The 19860-nt window shown below is 43.0% G+C and overlaps 1 protein-coding gene across 2 annotated transcripts in view; it reads right to left on the bottom strand.

The window, feature by feature from the left end:
- Positions 1 to 19860, bottom strand: part of EVL (Enah/Vasp-like) — a 134697-nt gene that overhangs the window by 71428 nt on the left and 43409 nt on the right. The window contains exons 1-2 of one of the 2 annotated variants that reach the window (XM_010583937.1): positions 14883 to 15028; positions 5820 to 5988 (exon numbers count right to left, since the gene is read on the bottom strand). In XM_010583937.1, coding sequence (XP_010582239.1) covers positions 5820 to 5988; positions 14883 to 14893 — 180 coding nt within the window. In that variant the 5' untranslated portion in view covers positions 14894 to 15028. Of the gene's footprint in view, positions 1 to 5819; positions 5989 to 14882; positions 15029 to 19860 lie in introns of those variants that run through there. The other variant, XM_010583936.1, reaches the window with a different exon arrangement.

The raw sequence follows: 19860 nt of genomic DNA, 5'->3' as shown, positions 1-19860 counted from the left end.
CTATTTTTGAAGGATGGCATTGTCTCATTGATATAGCTAGTTAACAGGTGTCTGATAACTATACTATATTAGTATATAAAAAATGATGGAAACAAGCGAAGAAGCCATTACACCAATAGATAATTACAGATATACCCTATTTCTATAATGCATTTACTTACCTGAGCCAGCATTGAACAGTGATGTAGCAGATATAGTCTTTGAATACTTGGTCTAGCTTTAGGCATAAATTATCCTGATGGTTATTGAACATCCAGTATCTGGTCCGACTTTTGCTCTCAAACCAATATCATTATTAAGTTACCATGTAAATGCACTGGGCAGCAATCAGATCTACGCTGCTTTTTTTGCCACATTTTATAGAGAGACTCCTGACCTGCAATCCAAAGGGAGATGCAGGACAGCCTGCATTTGGTACACAGGATCCCAAGAGTTGGTCCCCTGAAAATGGGAACCGCTTCACCAGCATAGTGCGCAGGAAGGCACCCACACCAACCAGAATGACATGGAAACCACGTCGTGCTGGTCACAGCAAAGCCATGAACTCACTCTTCTAGCTGACAGCTTAGATAGCCCTTTTCTCTTGAAAAATGGTGACACTACCCCCATTCTACCTCTGAGCACTGGGAGAGCCTGTACCAATGTTGCTCACACTCAAGGGGTCTCTGGAGCATGAAGTAGACTCATGCCTGGATTACTAACCCAACAGTTTTAACATGTACCAATTTTTAAGTTTTCTAACCACTTTGGAGTAGCTTAACCAAGGGAGGGCACAGCTAGTATCTTCAAGGAAATGTTTAGAAAGACTGTGATCTACCAGGCTTTACAAAGCAAGTATTTCTCACCTACTAAAAGTATCTTCTGTTTCAAAGGACAGCACTATTAAAGTCCAAAGAGCACTAGAGGGTGTGGTGCAGTTGTATAATGAAAGACAGGAACTGTAAAAACCTATGCCAAAAATTGTTTAATAGAAGTCAGGTGAACAGTTCAAAATTTGCCTTCCCAGAACATTGACTCAAGGAACTCAGAGAATCCGCTGTTTTCTGGGGGTTGGATCCCTTCAGTGGAATAAAGACAGAATTTGAATGTTGACCTTCATTAACCATCAGGATGCCTACGCATGTAATACTTTGTCTTCAAACTGAAAACAGAGAGTTTAAAACTGGGAAATGAAACATAAAATAGCCAGAGTTTCATTTTATCTCCTTTGGCTGATGTTTCTAGAAAACAGAAAAAAGAGGCCGGTTCTCCTGCTGTTGTTAAGAATGGGTGCACACAGGTATCCGGTACAGATGGTGCTGAGGCTCTGCAAGGCACATGATGATAAGTAAGTGCTTCAGAGCAGTAATTAAAATAAAGAGGGTCCTCCTGTTTGGAGCATAGGGATTTTTTTTACAGGTGTTTCTAAGGGATCTTTACTCTAAAGCTTCGTATGTCAGTAAGATAGCATCTGGCATGCTGAGCAGACCAACAGTTCATCTTTTAATCTTCAGCTGTAGTCTATAATAGGTCAGTTGCAGAAACTTACTGGAAATCTTCCAGAAATAAGTAATGGATTTGTCCATAACAAACAGATCTTCCTATAACTCTTCACCCAGAGTTTGTCTGAAAAGCTGAAACATGACGTTTAATGTGCTTATTTTTTCTTTTCCAACCCCTTTTAGTATTTTCTATCCCGAAACAAAGTGGCCTTGTTACTGATATAAATGTCTGTGTTGTTTTGAACCCTGTTAAATTCTGGATTTCAATGATCTTGTATGGCAAGAACTTTCACAGACCAGATGTGCATAGTATTAATATGTTGACACCTTTCAATATTCCCATCTCTATAATGTTAAAAAAAGATTTGCTTCACTTCTACCTAGTACAACTCGTCACCCTTTTATCCGAGGTTCAAGTGTAGGCTCTCTGGGGCAGGCAGGGAATTTGGGGATGCTAAAAAGCTCAAAAACGGGAAGCCCTTCCCTTTGACTGCAGTCTGTAGGCTGCTGAGTTGTAAGTTGTCAGCAGCGATGATGGTGGTGGTTGACAGGGCTCACAAGAATGGGGCTAGAAGGGATTGAGTGGGCCTCAGGACCACAGCTGAGGTGTAACCACAACCACGATCACGGGAAGAGCTCCCACGCAAGTCTTATGATCCATCCTCTTTCTTATTGAACCAGAACAAGACACTTGCTTGTTTCTCCAGGGTATGAAATGGTTCAGAAGTTTATTATTAGCTTGGGGTCTGCTGCACCGCCAGCACTCAGACTCCTCTCACAGGGAGCCGTCATATGATGACTAAAACAGGAAGGATACCGCGTAGCAGCTAAAAACTGCTACAGTTGAGGCCAGATTCTTTATTTCTGTAAGCAGGCCCAAACCTGACCAACTTCTAATAAGTTACAGCAGTGATTAATTGGTTCTTTATTTTTCAAAAAATGTGGTTTAGTTTATATCCCAGGAATGCTGTCCCCCTTTCAGTTTTGGCTTAGGCGCAAATGTAAAACGTCCCACCTTCCCCAAGGCCCTGTTTTTACATTCACTTCTCAGCCGCATCAGTACACCAAGCCCTCGGGAGGTATGATTCACTTTAGACTTGCACCCTCCTCCCCGCCTATTTGTTCAGCACATGCCTTTCAGTGATGAGATCATGCTGAGCTGAAATCACTTGATGTAAAACCGTAATTTTAAACCCTTAGTTGATCAGGACGCCGAACTGGGGAGCTACTGCTTGTCAGCTAAGCCATAAAGATGGACCGCTTGTATGTTTTTAGCTTTGTTAACTTCTTGCATGGTGACTGAAGCCAACACACTTCACCTTTCCAACAGGCTACATTACAACAGCTAGCAAGTCGCAACATGACAGTAAACTGTTTGCTTGTGACTGTTGGGCTTCAACAAAACGGAGGCTGCAAGGAAACATCAAAGCTCATGACGTCAAGTGATTGTAACACTGATCTGGCCTTAGCTTCAAACCAGTTCTGGCCTCTGTGGCTACTTCAAAGCTTCAAAAGTCTACTTCTGGTTTTCTGAAGATTACTGCTCAGGCCAGCATGAGTCTATGCAAATGTGCACGTCTGTGCAGAGCAGAAAGTGGAATTCATGTACCACGGGTCTGCAACTTAGCGTTGCTGTGGCACGCGAGCACACAATGAGCACGTCACCCAGACACATAAGGACAACAAGAAGTCGGGTAACCACTTCCCTGTGGTGAGAATGATGCTCAAGTTCTGCCACTCTAAAAACCGTATTTCTTTGCGGTGAACGTTCTAGACACCGTCAGCTAGAGAAGCAGATAAACACAGATAAGGTAAGCAGAATGAGAAGACAGTATCATAAACTCTACAACATGCACCAAAAAAGGGTTAGAAAACAAGACAACAAAAGGAGTCTACAGAAGAAGATACATGGAAAAAAAAAAGGATGAAAATTAAAGAGAGAGATTATTAGAGGTGGAATACAAAACAACAAAAATTAAAAGGGAAACATTAAATGCAGGCAGGGATGAAGTCATGAAGATTACTCTAGTCTGTGCCTTGCCAAACAGCATGTAATAAAACTTAAAATTGTTCCGCTGTGGTATTGTTGTGTTACGTATTTTAAACTAGTTTCTCAACTCTTGGAAATCTGCGTAGCTTCATTAGTTTCACTATATGTCAAATCACATATTAGCTGAAGATTGGTCCTTTTCAGAAAAATATGGCCTTCCTGGCAAAGCAACAGCTTTTACTAAAACCTTGCTTTCAGTGTGATTTAGCAGAACCTGAGAGCAAGCACGAAATGGCTTGTACAGAGAATTATTTTAACTGAAATTCATTTTTGTTCTCGTTAAATGCAAATACTTAGCAAGCCTAGCAAGCTTATGATTCCAAGTGAGACTCATATAAAATATATTAAATTCTGAATCTTGAGACTTTCAGAATGTTCCTTTTCATACTACTATGCTACGCTGTCTTGAATTTATCATTAATACTGATTTTTGTAATCATATTTAAGGTAAATACTTTCTTTTAGATAGTTTTAAGTGACTAAGGTAACCTGTACTTTTTTGTTTGAGGGAGGATTTTTAGTCTTTAAACTCCAGAAAAATATATTCTTCTACATGTTTCCTTCTGAATGGAGATGATTTTTAGATGGCATGCAGGCTCTTCATAAGTGGGAACATTTGCAAGCAAATAGAATGCTACAGTTAATGCAAAACATGTTTAAAGTACAGATCAAGATTTGACTTTATTAAGACAGACCTCTAGTACATAGCCTCCCTTACACATATATGTAGATTTTATAACTTTTGCTTGGTTTACACCAGCTATTCAGACCCATCTTAGATTGTAGTCACATGAAAATAATTTACATTCACCTGCTGACTGTGTAAAATAAACAGCTAGCATGGCGTGTTACAAAGCAGTACTGGCTTTCACAACTAAGGCGGCACTGGATTTCATTTATTTTTTAAAATATTTCCTATTTTTGAAATGTAACTACATTAATGTATTGCCTTTGCTCTACTGAGAAGGATAAAAGCAAAGGCAAAAGATATGACAGATGTTTCAAAAGTGCACTGCAAGGACCTGAAAACCAATGTGTTCAAAAACCCCACCTATTTCTATTCTGCTTTTCCTTTTTCAAAGGAAAATGATGACTGTGTACATGGACAGTGTAGCAAAGTCACTAACACTTCCAGTAAGCAACCGGACTAACTTTTCCAGTTGGGCCAAGCATCATTACAGCTGACAGCTGAGGGACATCATCTGCGTTTCCATGAGCAGATCGGTCAATCCAACATCTGTGGCAGCTGAGAGGTGGTGGTGCCCTGGCTCCTGCTCTCCAGCTTGGCTTGGCTTGCCTTGCCTTGCCTTGCCCCTGCCCGTCCCACACTGGCAGCGGTGCTCATCACACCTTCCCAGTAGGCAACGCTGCTCTGTGAACCAACAGGGAATCCATCGCCCGCTTTTCTCTGATTCTTCTGCCAGGTGGACGGCTCCAGGGGATCACGAGAGGCAGGCAGCCTGGGCAGGCTGGGCTGCCACTGCCGTGCCGGCCTCACGCCAACACGCAGAGGGAGTCCCCCACTCTGAAATTTCTGCTCTAAAATGCAGATGGCACTATGGTATAACACCGCTACTCCACCCAAGTCAATTTTTGTAATTTGGGGTCTAAACATGATATTTGGTTATGGAGCTTCTGATGGCACGCACTGCCTGGCACACTCGTGAGCCGGGCTGCCCAGAGCCACGCCACGGCAGCTCCAGGCTGAGCACTGTGCTTTGGTGGCCGAGGGGCGTCCGACCCCAGTTCCGATTATCTAAATCCCATATAACTCCTTTAATACCCAGGGAGGTCCTGCAGACTTAGGCTGCTGTAAATCAGATCACAGTGTGCACCTAGGATTTTAAAATGCATTACGAGGAACTAATTAACTTCTCACAGCAATATAACAATCACGCTTTGTAAGATGGCAGTGCAGAATGATTGATTTCTTCTTTTTTTTTTTTTTTATGTAGTACTAAAAATGAGCAAAAAGTAAGTTCGGGGGAGCTGAGAGCAAAACCTGCAGAATGAATGAAGACTCATTTCACAAGGAAAAATGGAGGGGCGAAAAATAACATTAAAATCTCTCTGGCATCTACCAAAAGTTTTGTTTGCAAATAAGCAGTAATAAATTATGATACATTCTGTGTGCAAAAAATTATACAAAATCTGAATGACTGGAGTAAACAGACTCATAGGCACCTTGCAGGGAGCAGGAAATGTTGCTAGACTACATTAAGTATAGAACCGATGGTATCAAACGAGATCAAAGGTTAATTTACAGGAAACTCGATACAGTTACTCACTTGTTGATCTTGCAGTTTAACTCCAACTACCCTGAAGGTGTTAGTGGCCGTGTTGTGGTATATGTTGATTCTGCTGAATCCCTGCTGTCCAGGTTTGATTGGCACCCATTTCTTACTGGTATCGTCATAGACCATAACTGAAGCCCGGGCTTGGCAAATACTCTGTTCACTGGAGAGCAAAAACAACAAAATCAGAGAAAAGACCAGTGAATTTGCTGCCTACTACTGAAAATATCTAAAGGAAAAAAAACCCAACAGAAATTATCAGAACTACTTGCAACATATGTTTTGTAAGAGATCTGCTAATCCTTTGAATGCAATCTGCCTGTTAAATTAAAGCTGGCATGTATGTGTTCATGGACTTAAAAAACTCCAGTATGCTGCTGTTCTGAACTGATAATCTATTTTATATAAAAATATTAGGCCCTGAGGAATAACTTGTTTCACACAAACGTTGTGAAAACTGTCCAACAGTATGAATGCTCCATTTATTTTATGTACCTGCTGGCAAATGAAGCCTTTCACATTTACATGAAAACTTACCAATATTTTACAGCTTACTGACAAAATAAACGTGACATCCACAGCTGAGTTACACATTTAAAACTGGAAGCAAGCAGACCTTGAACCAAAAGCCACGTTAGGTAAACTGAAGAAATCAATTACGTTAATCCAGCTGACGCCTAATACCCAGACCCACTGACGCACTTAGAAGTCCCAGAATACACGGTGCAAAGCACACAGGAACTCTTTTTTCCTTCATCCTAGTCGCAAAGAAAGTGGGAAAGGGGAATCCATGAATGTCTGCATTTCAGTGTTAAAGTAAATAGCCATTATTTTGTATAGCATTAATGTAGAACTATTTTTGTTCTGTAGATTCACAGAAATTCATCAGTTCTTTACCTCTTGCTTGCATATTTGTGACTAATATACATATACTAGATTCATGCTAAAACACACCTTTCATGTGCAAGAAACGCTACTGGCAAATACTGTTGAGGTGACATGTCAATATGGATCAGGATTTCAATCCCTGCTCTCCTGACTTCCCAGCCACTTTTCTTACACCAGAGGAAATAAGAATTTCTTATATGAAGAAAAAAAAGAATTCTCCAAATTTTGGAGATGTGACATCTTCAAATGTAACAGGGATATCCAACAAGCAAATAGTGCACATCATGCCTACATAAAACTGTTAGAATTTATGTCCTGTAAAGATCTTAAGTTCATGACCGTCCTATTAACTTTAGACCTATATATATTTATATATACCTCCCTTCCCTAGCCCAAGCTGTATTAAATAATTTTTGGCAATGCAATATCAAGTAGTAATCTGCTTTGCACACAAATCCCTTATTTCCCTCTCTTGCATATACCTCTTTGTTTTGATTTTGCCTCAGTAACGCCTTACCTGCACACAAATACACGAGAAGATCCTGGGTGGTGCTAAACCATATCCCTGCACTGCCACAGCACCAAATTACACCACTTGTAAATTATACTAACTGTTGCAAACCCAAACCCACCCAACCCTCTCACTGTCATCATCTCAATGAAAGGGAGCACGTTACTGTAAGTATTAAGAGGATCTGGGTAGATTACAGCAGCAATTTTCAATCTTTTCTGATTTGTGGGTCTCAAAAAGATTTCCAAGGTAGATGCATCCCCCATTGTACACTAAAGCCTACTGACGCTGGCTTGTTTTATCAGTCACTTTGCACAGCCTCCAGGCAGCCCACAGACGTCCTCCAGGCTGTGGGTAAGACCCTGAAAACACTTCATGGTGTTTACAGAGGGAGCAGCGACGTTGGCAAACATCTCCATAAAGAACAAGGCAAGAAAATTCAGAATAAAGTGTATTTTCATTACATAGCATGGAAAGAGCTAGACTCTTGTTACTGGAGAAATATATTCAGAACAGAAAGATTAAACATTATTTTATTTATATTCTTCAGAATTTATAAAACCAAGCTCATCCACCAGTTGCTGTTGCTTTGTTATGTGAGATACCTGGAGAACAGCTGCGCCTTTGCTGATGTACTTACCCAGCAAATACCTCTCCATCCCTTTTTTTTAAGGTAAGCTAATGTCTCGTGGCAGCTTTTCTGTGTCTGACACTAGCAGCTGAGGGATTTGAGCTCGCTCCAGCCTGCCTAATCCTCCAACTGGTGCAAGAGCTGCAGTCTGGCGGCAGCAGCGGCGTTGCCTGCATCCTTCACACCTGCCCGGGGATGCTCACTCTGCTCACTCGGATTCACGGATGGGGAGGATGGGAGAGAAACGCACCAGCAAAGAAGCAAGTACACTGGATTAGTTTTGCCATGTGGAAGTGGAATGGCTACAAATACTCTCCCGTGCGGTCCTGTGGCTGGAGGGTGCCCGCCTGCCTGTGCTACCAGGCGTCTCGTGCCACCTCCAGCCCCAGCGGTGGGGGAAGCATCAGCTGCCTGGGGCCACAGCAACCCCCTGGCCAGGGAGCCTGCGGGCTCCCAGAAAACACGGTCCCCGGCAGGGTCACACTCAGCCAGCGTGAACCCGGGTCCTTCTCCTCAGGGCTTGCTGGTCGCTGCAAGTCTCACTGTACTGTGGTTTCATCAGAGCAAGCCTGGGACCAAATATTGTCCCCATTTCAGATGAATTTTGGAACCCACAATTGCCATGGGCTCCTTAATAAGTCAAAATTAATTAAATTAGCCTTACTTACAACAAAGAGAACACACTTAACCCTACACACGAGGGCCTTATAGTGGCATTATTCGTAATGCTGCATCCAGATTCCAGTCGATACAGCAACTTTGCCTTCAGACTATGATGACAGAAAAAACTGTGGCTAAGAACCCCTCTACAACCCCACAATTGAAATATAGATGTAGACCCCAGGAGCAATATTTAATGCATGACAACCAATTGTTACTGTAACATAAAGCAACACATCAAGCTCAATCCCTGCTCTCCCTGCAGTCAATGGAAGTTTTTCATCATTCATTTAAATGGAAACAGGATTAAGCCTGTTATCTGGCCTCCAGTGAAATAACAGAAGGGAACATAAAACAAGTACAGCACGAGGGGAATCCTTTCCTGCAAAGCACTTCATCAATCTTTCAAAACCTAAAATGCCCCCAGGGACCCATTGCTAGCTTGCTGTCTCACCCTAAATGGAGGTGTAACTCTTTACGCCTGAAGACTCTCTACTTGTCCTACCCACAAAAGGCACAACTCTCCCGCTGCTGCTTTAAGGGGTTTCCCTGAAAACAGTCCAGAAAACGTTCCTCTTACAAAGGTCAGTGAGAATCTCTCTATTACTCTCAGTGGAGTCCATTATTTTAAACGTAAATCAAGCAACATTGGTTTCACAAAGCTCCAGCAAAATTTTCTGTTATTTTTGGGACCATACACCATTGATACTTATGTATGTCAACTACACATAACAGGTAATAAATATGGGTTTTAGTTGCACTATTGTGCATAGTCACATTCCTTCTCCATGAGAAGAGTCTGGCAGATATCAGTATTTATACACAAAGTCATGAATGTAGCTTCTAGAACTTGCCTTATATTCCTAAGAATACACAAAAGTTACTGAAAAATGGATATGCGTTGGAGAATATTCAAGTTTCACATACATTTCCAAATATTACTAATTGCCCGATTGATTTTTTACGTTACATCAACATGCAAGCAGTCAGACTCATCCACCTGGGTTTCCATCATAGGCAATTATGTGTAAAAAAGACAAAACCAGCATCACGGAGGGGTCTTAATTACAACATTGTTCAGGTTTGTGCATAACATCTACGCCAATCTCTACACTTTGCTCTAGGGCCGATTTAAGACATCTTATTTATATGTGGAGGGGAAGGAGCTCTTCCTAGGGAACCCTTTAGAGCCATCCTAATATCCACCCCTAACTATTCTGAAAGCATTTTCTCCTCAGTGCTTTACATCTGTGGGATGGCAAACCTCTGCACCAGGACCACTTGTTTGCCTGAAGTTAAAGCAAATCTGCTTAACTTCACATCTGATAGAAGCAGACTGCACTGGGAAATCCTTCGTTCACAGCTTGTACCTAAAATCCAGCATTCATTGCTGAGATTTATAGAATATTGTTTCAATATTACAAAACTATAAATTAAAAAAAAAAATGTTTGCAGATGATACTGTTTGCTTTGGTTTGTGCAACCCATTTTGACCCACTGTCTTCCATCTCTTCTGTTTAGGATTTGTCTTCACAAATTAGCAGATTAGCTAATTTGGAGTTAACCCTTCTTGAAAGGGTCAGCTTTGACCCTTCTTGCCCAGCCCCAGTGAGAGTGGGCAGCCAAGCACGGCACCTGGGCTGTGTGGCATGCTTGGGCTGGCTACACAGGTTTGCTGTATCCTCCGTGCTTTGCTGGCTACGGTGTCAGCAGCACTTCCAGCCTCAAATGAGTCACGTCAAGCTTAAAGGTACCAGTTAAGGTACAGAGACTACTGAATTCGGGAAAGTATCTGGGGGTAGCATTGAGGCTGCACTTCGAGACAGTGCTGCAATGAAGGCGGCCTCATCCGGAAATGTCTCTCCTCTTCTGTCTGTGCAGAACTTGAAAAATGCAGTCCTTTCTTCCTGGCTTTTAGTAAATTTATGATTACCAAGGACTCATAGCCAAAAAAGAGCCACAACGGAGTGTGGAAAAGATAACACAGGGAGTCTTAGGGAAAATATCTGTAGTTTTTGTGAATTATCACAAGACTTAATGGGGCTGCTTGACATTACATGGCTGAGTGCAAGTAATTAAAAAGGAGGAGGAAACACAGGGGGGAAATTACTGTGGAGGTTGGAGCAGGGGACCCACGGGTTGGGGAAAAGTCCTCCTGCTTCACTCTGCCTAGCCCAGTGGGTCATCCACATGGATTTGAGCAAAAAGCTCGAACCTGAACCACAGAAGACTTGGCATAGAGAATTGAGAGGAAAAAGGGAGTAAACCATAACGATTGGAAGCAAGTCTTTGGTAGAAAGGCTCTGGAGGGTCTCCAAGGCTTTTCTCTCCTGTCCCAGATTGAGAAAAAGACAAGAGGCCAAGCTGCACTGTTCCTTCACTGACCTGTTTTCTCTGCTTACAAGGTATCTTCTTAAGAATAGAACTTTTGCAGAACGTGGTACTGAGTCACTGAGCCCACCTATGACCAGCGGCCCCGTGCAGAGCCTGCCATGGTGCAGGGTTATCCCAGCCTTACCCCAGACTCGCTGCCCACCACCAGTCCACCCAGAGGTCACCCCTCCAGGGTGGGCTGGTATTTAAGTATTACAGTAAGTAAGAAAGTATTTAAAATACTTCCTCCTAGAGCCACAACAATGTTAATACAGCTTTTGGAGGGTCACCAAATCATGCTCATGGAAGTGTAACAAAAGACCACAACTAACCAACTTCAGGGTTAAACACCTAATTCTGTGGGCTCTACTCCAGAAAGCCAGCTGGACCAGGAGACTTCCACTATCCTTTATATTTACAGACACAACTGTTTCCTTGGGACAGAAATTCACTTAGCATAAACTGTGAAAGCTCCCCTGACAGAAATCAAGCTATCACGTTTTGAACCTATTACAGATCTACCTTGTTTCAAGCTGCTCATGATTCTCTCACCTTCAAACAAGCTGCCTTCTGGTATTCTTACGAAATGCAAAACAGCTACTTTCACAAACGTTTACTTTATTTTTATTTTCTATTTCCCATCCATTTTCCACACACACACTATATATGATTAATAATTAAAAAGTATTTTGGACTGACCTAACCATCCTTATTGGTGTCAGAAATTGTTAATACTACTTTGCCCAAGGCTTTTCCTACCTGGGAACAAACCCTCAGCACACAGAACATGCAAGATAACTCACAAGCCCATTAATGCTTCTCACTCTACTTGTCCTCTGAGTCTGCCTGCAGAAAGTCACAGTTGTGCGGTTAAACCTGACATACAAGAAATAGATGCTGACTGATGAAGCCAACAGAATTCTCTCAATGTCAGCTTAAACAGCTAATGTAAATACAAAATACTGTATACGGAGATGCGTTGTCTGTGCGGTACGTATCTGTCTTAACTTCAAAATTAATAAGCTACAAGTCATGTTCCTGTAGCATTTAAAGTGTATTGCAAACCCTAAAAGACTAATTTGCTAAACAATTTAATTGGTTTCACTACAACAAATATAATAATGACTGGGATGCAGGGAAGTGTTGCAGTAGTTATCTTTACAGGAAAAGGTGGACATTTCTGCCTGACAACTGGATTTACAGAAACAAAAACCTGGGAGACCCTCTGACCACAAGTCAGTCAGGTCATCTGGGCTCATACAGATCATATCTGAGATCTGTGCTCATTACAGATAAAACTTGCTGGAGGGCAGTGGCTCTCCAGCCCTCCCAGCAGAGATTCACTGCCAGCTTTGCTCATGACCTCTTTTCTTGTTAGGAGCCTCATTTCTCCAACACAACGTCAGTCATGCTTGTGACTCCTTCTGGGACCTCCTTCTTCAAAGTCTACTTCCCTCCGCAACCAAACGCACGGGACAGTCGGCGTCACCTTCGTTCACCCCACCTCTGTCCCAGACCACTGAAGAACTTATTTCCTCAGCAACGCAGCAAAACCTGACAGTGGAACAACAGCATTTAGCCACTGATCAAACTAAAGGACAGTGGAAACCCATAGGGACTTTACATCTTGATAGATGCTTTCAATCCTCGGTGATGTGCAGATGCCTGAATATTTTCTAGCGGACATTTAGGAAAATACCAGTCACAGTTCCATATATAATATGGAGATGCCACAACCACTATCTCCATTTGCTTTTCTGAATCCCATTTCCTGGGACCCCTTGAAAAACCAACCCATGGACCCAGTGGTCAGAAGGCCTCAATTTGCACTCACTCCTGATCGCCTGCCTCTGCAGAGAGACCTCCACGACAGTGCTGCCCTTGCCCCAGTCAGCCTGAAGTGAAACCCGGTTCCCAGGGGAGCTGCTATTTTTTGGTTTCCTGCTCAGCTTGCATGTACGCATTGAAGACCTGCCTTTGGTGTCGGGCTTTGGCTGCATCACCAGCAGGAGATGAGCCTTCTGCACTGAGCACCTGCTGCAGGTGCCTGGCCATCACCTTTCTCCACTGTTAAAGTCCAGCATCTGAACAGTTTAATATTAAATAATTACAAGAAAATAGTACAAATACAAAGCCTCCTTCATAAGCAGCTCTCAAAAAGACTGATGCTGTTAAATAAAGTCATGACACACCTGCAAGATAAATACATATTTTACAGAGCAGGAAATGGAAATACTGGTACCTACAGGATTAACAAGAGTAAGGTGAACACCAGTTCACCTCCACAAGGAAGAGTATTTAAGAGTTAGTCTTACTGCTAGCAATGAGACATTCATTTGAATTCTCCCTTATTACATTGGCATACCCAGTGGGAATTGCCATGTCCAGTATTTGTTGCAGACATCCATTGCAGACACTTCAGCTGGAAACCAAAAAAAGACACAGTTCATGAAGCACCCAGGTCTCACACTAAGCCAGGACTTTGGGAGATGAGTTGCTAAATTTGGGAACATGCATGCAATCCTGGCATGGCCAGAGAAACTTGCATAACCTTCTGTCACCCCTCAGTGCTCTTGAGCATGGGAGAAGTGAGTAGAAATATAAAAAATAAAGTATGCAAAACAATAATGCAGTGGAAAAGATGGTCCACCTGGGCCTGACTGTCGGGCCTGAACAGCTCAGTCCTCAGCACTGCCAGTGAAAGTCAGGAGAGCGCCCTGACCTTTTCGGTGTCCACCGCAGCACTTAAATAGCACATCCGCCAACCAGTGGAGATTTAGGGCCAGCTGAGTGACCGCAGATTGATGCCCTTCTAAGCTGGCACATCTGCTTAGTTTACATTGCTGAGATTTTGAAACTACGTGGCGGAATTAATTTTAACCCATCACTATTCTGGTATGTTTTGCAAACTGAAGCGTAAGAATTCAAATGATTCTAAGGGGAACTCCAGTCATCAGTATCTCAACTCAACATCTTACAAAAATGCTTTAAGAGAACCGCTTTGCAAGCGGCACTTCACAGCGGAAGTGTAGTGATTCAGAGAAGTGCCATCGCTGCCAGGCAGCTGGACTCCCAGAGCCATGTCGTGCTCCAGGAAACTTTCCCTTCAGCTTCCACCTGCTCCAACAAGGTCCGGTCACTGCTGTCTCCTAATGGAGAAACTCCATTGCTCCATTAACGCTTTAATTCATGCAACATTTCTTTCTGCAGTGAAGTGTGGTTCACTTTGCATGCCACCTTGAAGATATACTTTGGGAGTTCCTAAAAATAAATGTCAACTAAATGTTTAGAAGTTCCTAAAACTAAATCAAGTAAATGGCCTGGGGAAACACTATGAACCCAATTAGTCAAAAACTGTAAATAAGCAGCTTGACTAGATCAGGTTCCTATTAATATAAACTATTTCCCTTCACCCTTAAATTACAGAAATAAAAACAAGAAGTAACTAAGCTCGTAAAATACTCATTATGCAAAACCCCAAACTGAACTGTCAAGTGAAAACACATGACTGAGGGCTCTCACTCACGGGCCAGCCATATCCGTATTTCAGGAGAACAATACCTTAAACAACGGCTTTGAAAGATCATAATCATAACCAATAATCAGGAGAGGCAGACTCATATGTGAATACAGGAAATCAACATAAAGATCTTTCATTAAAGCTGGCGTTGCTTTGCCTTGGTTTCCCTTCAATCCCAAAAGAAATGCAAATAAACCTGTGACAATTCCCCTGGAGCCGACGGAGGCAGACCAGGAATGAAGGAGGCTCGCTCCATCAAGTCAGCCTCTCCCTCACTGCCAGGGGATGCACATTAATGCAGCGTTGCTGCAAGAGCTTAATTACCATTTTATACAATTATAGATTATCCTGTGAGGCTATAACCAAACCCCAGACCTTCTGCGTTTATGACAATACATGCTCTCCGTCCCATCCAGTCACATTAACCCTGGTCAACAGATTCCCTGCCATCCTGCCCAGTCCCCAGATACTTACGTGCCTGCCATCAAGGAAGACCTGGTCAGGTAATCCTGCAGGAGTATACGCTCAAATCCAGCACGTGTGCTTAAACCCAAATAGGCTATTTCACCTGATTACAGAGCAGAAGACAAATTTGGCAGGGAGACAAACCAGGAGTCTCTATGAAGGCTTATAACCAAAACAGGAAAGGGAAGCGCTACCGGGAGAGTAGAAGGGCAGGAAGTAACACTTGTACACAGGGGCGGGGAACGGACTTCAAAGAAGAAATGTATTCTTTCTTACAGCTGATTTACCGAACAAAAGTCCAAACAATATAGATTAAGATTAGATGCACTGCCTTTGCCTCACTGGTGGCATGGATATTAAAACCATTTCGCTTATTTTCTCAAGGCGCGGGTTCACTGTCCAAGAAAAAGCAAAAGCAAACAAACCTCAGACCCAGGAAAAAATTGCTATTATTCATTTATTGCACGGGCGTTTGCGTGGTACAGAACCAAACCCAGGGGCCCCGGCGGTACCCAGGGCCCCCGTCCCGCCTCGCCGCCAACCTGGCGTTGCTTGCCCCTTGGCTGGGGGCCAGCTCCAGCCCCAAACTTGAATTGGAGCGGCACAGTGCCAAGATACTGCACACCGACTCTCACCTCCCATGGCAATACAGCTTTTGGACGGGAGCTGCCTTACACCTGGCTAACTCGGGGTCCACCAGAGCAAAAGCTTTTTTCTGCTTGCTCTCCAACCCTGTCATCTTACTTGGGGCATCACCATAAATACATAAACTAAGAAACACATCTTCACAGAAGGAGGTAAGTGATCAGGTAGCTTATAGGACATGGGAGAAATCTCTAACACTTAAAAAACAAGACAAAATTTGCTCCGAGGGGTGTGTGAGCAGCACATGCTCTCCCTCCATCACCAGCAGCCGGGAGAGCCCCCGTTTGGCTCGGCAGCGGGCAGGCCCCCAGCCAGCTGGTACCTGGAGACAGCAAAGATGGGACTTCATCCCCTCTCCCTGCGTGCCTGCCTGCCCCGTGCTAAGCCTCTCACAAACGGCACGCGGGACGTGGCTTGAAGTTACTGCTACGGAGATCATAGCCATAAGGAGGAGGATACCTTATCTCACGGCTTCTGCCGTAGAAGACGTGCCATCTGCTATTGCCTTTCAGGCAATTAGTTCTGTGTACCATCCTACCTCTTTTTTAATTAGAGTTCCTTGCAAAACTAAGCCTCCTTGACCATGCTGTGCCTGCAAGAGACCCCTGGAAGACTACAAGCCTTCACTCCCACCCTGCCATGAGCTGCCCACATACGTGTTTGCATGCATCCACATTCCTGTTAACAGGCAGGTTGTTTTTATCTTGCAGTAACGCTTCCACCTCCCTCCCTTCGTATCTCTGCAGGCTCTCATTCGCCTGCTCTGCTGCTTCTTTAACTGGGCATTGCCATTTGGCTATGGCAGCAAGATGGCCTAGTAATACAAATGGAAACTTTGCAATTTTAGAAATAATAATTGAAAATATTGCAGCAAAAAGACTGGAGGTCTTGGAGACCAGGACAGCAGATTAATACTTTGGTGCTACCTTTCCTGGGGTAAAACTGCAGGGGTTTTGATAAGCTCCCTCTCAGAGGCCCTTGAGACAGATCATCATTCTTTTGTCTCCATCCCTTGGTTTGACAAATTTGTACACATGGATGTAAATACCTGCAAACACTGTCTAGTCTTCCCAGCTTTGCTCAGGATATGGGTGCATTATGGCATGAGCAGATTAACAGCAGAGGGAAAACATGACGGGGAGAACTGGATGGACCCTGCTGTGGTCTGGCTGCAAGTAGAGAAAGCTGGGGTTTTCATCCCGTTCTCACATGAAAATATCTTTGGTGTTTTTTTGTCAGTGTGCTCACAAGTTCTCTTAATGTGTCTAAATACGTCACCTGTTATCTGTAATTACACAAACACGGACAGCGCAAATACAAAATGCAAACAACTGCAGAACAAACCCACTGGCTGTTCAGAGATCCCAACTGCCTCTCCCTACCTCTGACCATCACCAGCACTCCCTCTTTACGTCCTTTACTGTAATATCACTTTTGAACACACATTGCTTAAGAAAATACTCCTCCCATGACATTACTTGAGCCACCCCACGATGTGTTCCCAGAAAGGTAGTGCAGGATCAGCATGTGGAAGGGGATAGGAAGGTTTGCACCCACTCGTATGTCACTGTGTGTGTCACTCAGCATTTTGCTGAGCCATGTTGTGCCCACCCAGGCATTACACAACCCAGGAACAGACGCGTTACTTAATCGGAACCCGGTTCCCTAAAGTGCAATGAAAATGAACTACCTCCCTCCTGTAAACCATTGCACAAAACCTTATCGTTCTCACGTGCTTTGATCCCTTTTGCCCTATCTGCCTGAATGTGAGCTGGAGCAGCCATGGTGCCCAGGTAGCCTCCCAAAGCACCTCACAAATGGCAGAGCTGCTCAGCTCTTGAAGACCTGCTGGAAACACAGCAAGGACCTGTGATTTTACCATGAGGCAGCATGTCGCATTGCATGCGCGTGGGCTTTCTCTGGGAATCAGCACCAGAGGCTCTGAAGTCTCCATCAATGAGCGTGAAACCTGCAGAGCCCTGAGGAGATCACACAATCCCTCACGTCCTTGCAGTGGTTTCAGAGTGCAACATACATGTGAATAACCTTAGCCCCATGTTTAAGAAGAGAGAAGTGTGAGAAATAGGCTGAGTTTGGCAAGGCACACCAGCTACATAAACTCTTTAGTGCAGTTTCTGTTGGGGAGCAAGAGCTACAAATGCAGCCCTACCTGAGCAGATTAGCAGAGTGCTTTTCACGCTCACTGTTTTTCCTGTTATAAAAAATTACTTTTACGGTCCAGCTGAAAGACCTGCAGAAACTGTTGGTGAAATGGCACCTAGTTAAAACATGGGCGTCAAAATTTGGTTTATCCACGGTCGCTAGTGCATTGCCCATTCAGCTGCAGCTTCTGATTCCTTTGCAGAACATCTCTGTATGACTAAAGGGTTTCGGTTTTCAGCTGACGGGGGAAGTTTAAAACTCAACGAGAAATAAAAGTTCCCACTGACATTTAAGCAAAGCTTTTCATGTTGTGTTTTTTTAATGTCTTTTCTTCTGTTTAATGGAACCTTTCATTACCACTTTTCTGGGATTTCAATTTGGCTGCATTTTCCTCATACTACACCTTTCTGCTTTGAGATCTGGGTGGGTTTTGGGCACTACCTTGTTTCATTCCAAAAATCCTGCTTTTCACGAATTTAAAACTTTACTTTTGGCAGTTCCTCTGTATAGCTCATACACTGCTTAGACTATTATTGTAGAGTTTGTCTGTGTAAACAGTACTTTACTGCACGTATTAGAAAAGAAGGACATAACCTGAAAAATGCATCTCCAAATAACTATGGACTCAAATCACTAACTGCCCAGATCAGCCACCCTGGCTCCACTGTTCTAGGCAGAGACATTTGGGAAGATGGACTAAGGAAAGATCTGAGCAGCCTTTTTATTTCTCTGATTTCATGTGTCTGGGATAGATATGGTCACTGATTACGAGGGAAGGAGACAGCACTTAGTTGTCAAAATAGTTTTCCTGCTAAACCAAGCAGATATGATTCTCCTTGCACACAAATATCAGCTACAATAGTATCAGCTAGAACAATCTGGTTTTAAAGATTTGATTCTCCTGGACAAATACCTTTGAATACACTTGAAAACTCCCAGCCTCCCCCCAGCTCCTGCTAGCACTGTGCATGCCCAAAGCACAGCAAAGAGCAGGTCACTACTGACACATCCAATGCCACGCTGGGAACAGTGACAGTGAGTGGGACAAAGCCCAGCAATGCCTCTCAGTGCCCCCGTCATAAGCCAAATTAATTTCATTAAGCACAGCAGCATACATTCCAGCAGAAGTGCCTCTAATCACCCCTTTGCATTGCTAAAATGCCTCCATGGCCCTGGACTAGAAAGGGAGCACTTAGAAGGAAACAGCACTCTGAGACAAATGACAAATAAGACCCAGTAACTGATTTCTACCCGGTCCTCACAAAGGAACATATGCTGGATAAACAGATTATTTCAGTCATGTGTTGAGATCTGTGTGAGATCAGGATTCCTGAACACAGAAGCAAGGCTTTAGTTGCAGTGTCGTGAATATTCCCATAGGTTTCTGAGCACCACGTCTGCTGGCCATGTACTAGGCTTTCATGTTCCAAAGACGTCCAAGTACTGTACTTGCTTTCTTTTGGAGAGTTTCATGACCAGATGAAACATGATTTGTATAAGACAATAATGTTACATGTTTTCAACCCTTAGAGCTGCAGACTGAACACAGAAAGATGAGCATCCCTGCCTCAAAATGACTCATCTCCAAATACAAAACCCAGTTAATTTTTAAGAATGAAATGATGCACTGTAAAATGTGTTGTGTATACTCCAAGACTATCACAATCATAATACAAAAATAAAATTGTAACCACCTAAGAGCTATTTGAAGGCAGATGTGATTAAAACATTTTTTTCTTAATAAGCACATATTTGACACCTTCCAAATAACTTTTTATACATGTATGTCTGCTGTTTTTAATTCTGTGTTACTCCCCAAAAGGCATCTTATTATATTGCACAAAATTCAAAATTTGCATATGGCAATGTCTTTCGTTTAATGACCTCATGATTAAGAAATCTGAAAGTTCACACTGAAACTGTACAAGTCCAATTTCATAAGCCACAAGATAATGTTATGAATATATGCACAAATGCTACATAACAGCATATAAAATATGCAGTTATATATTCAGATTTGCAAAACTAATTTCACAGCTGTTAATAGTCTTTGAACATAAGACATTTCCTCATACACTGAGATTTGCAACTGCTAAACATGCTGATGAGACAAAAAAAATTCCTTGCCCTCAGAAAGTTTAACCCTGTACGTTAATATATGCTATTGCTCTCTCAAATC

This window comes from Haliaeetus leucocephalus, unplaced genomic scaffold (genome assembly GCF_000737465.1).
Source record: "Haliaeetus leucocephalus isolate CR32 unplaced genomic scaffold, Haliaeetus_leucocephalus-4.0 Scaffold932, whole genome shotgun sequence".
NCBI classification, from domain to species: Eukaryota; Metazoa; Chordata; class Aves; order Accipitriformes; family Accipitridae; genus Haliaeetus; species Haliaeetus leucocephalus.
This window is presented reverse-complemented; position numbering and strand designations above follow the sequence as displayed.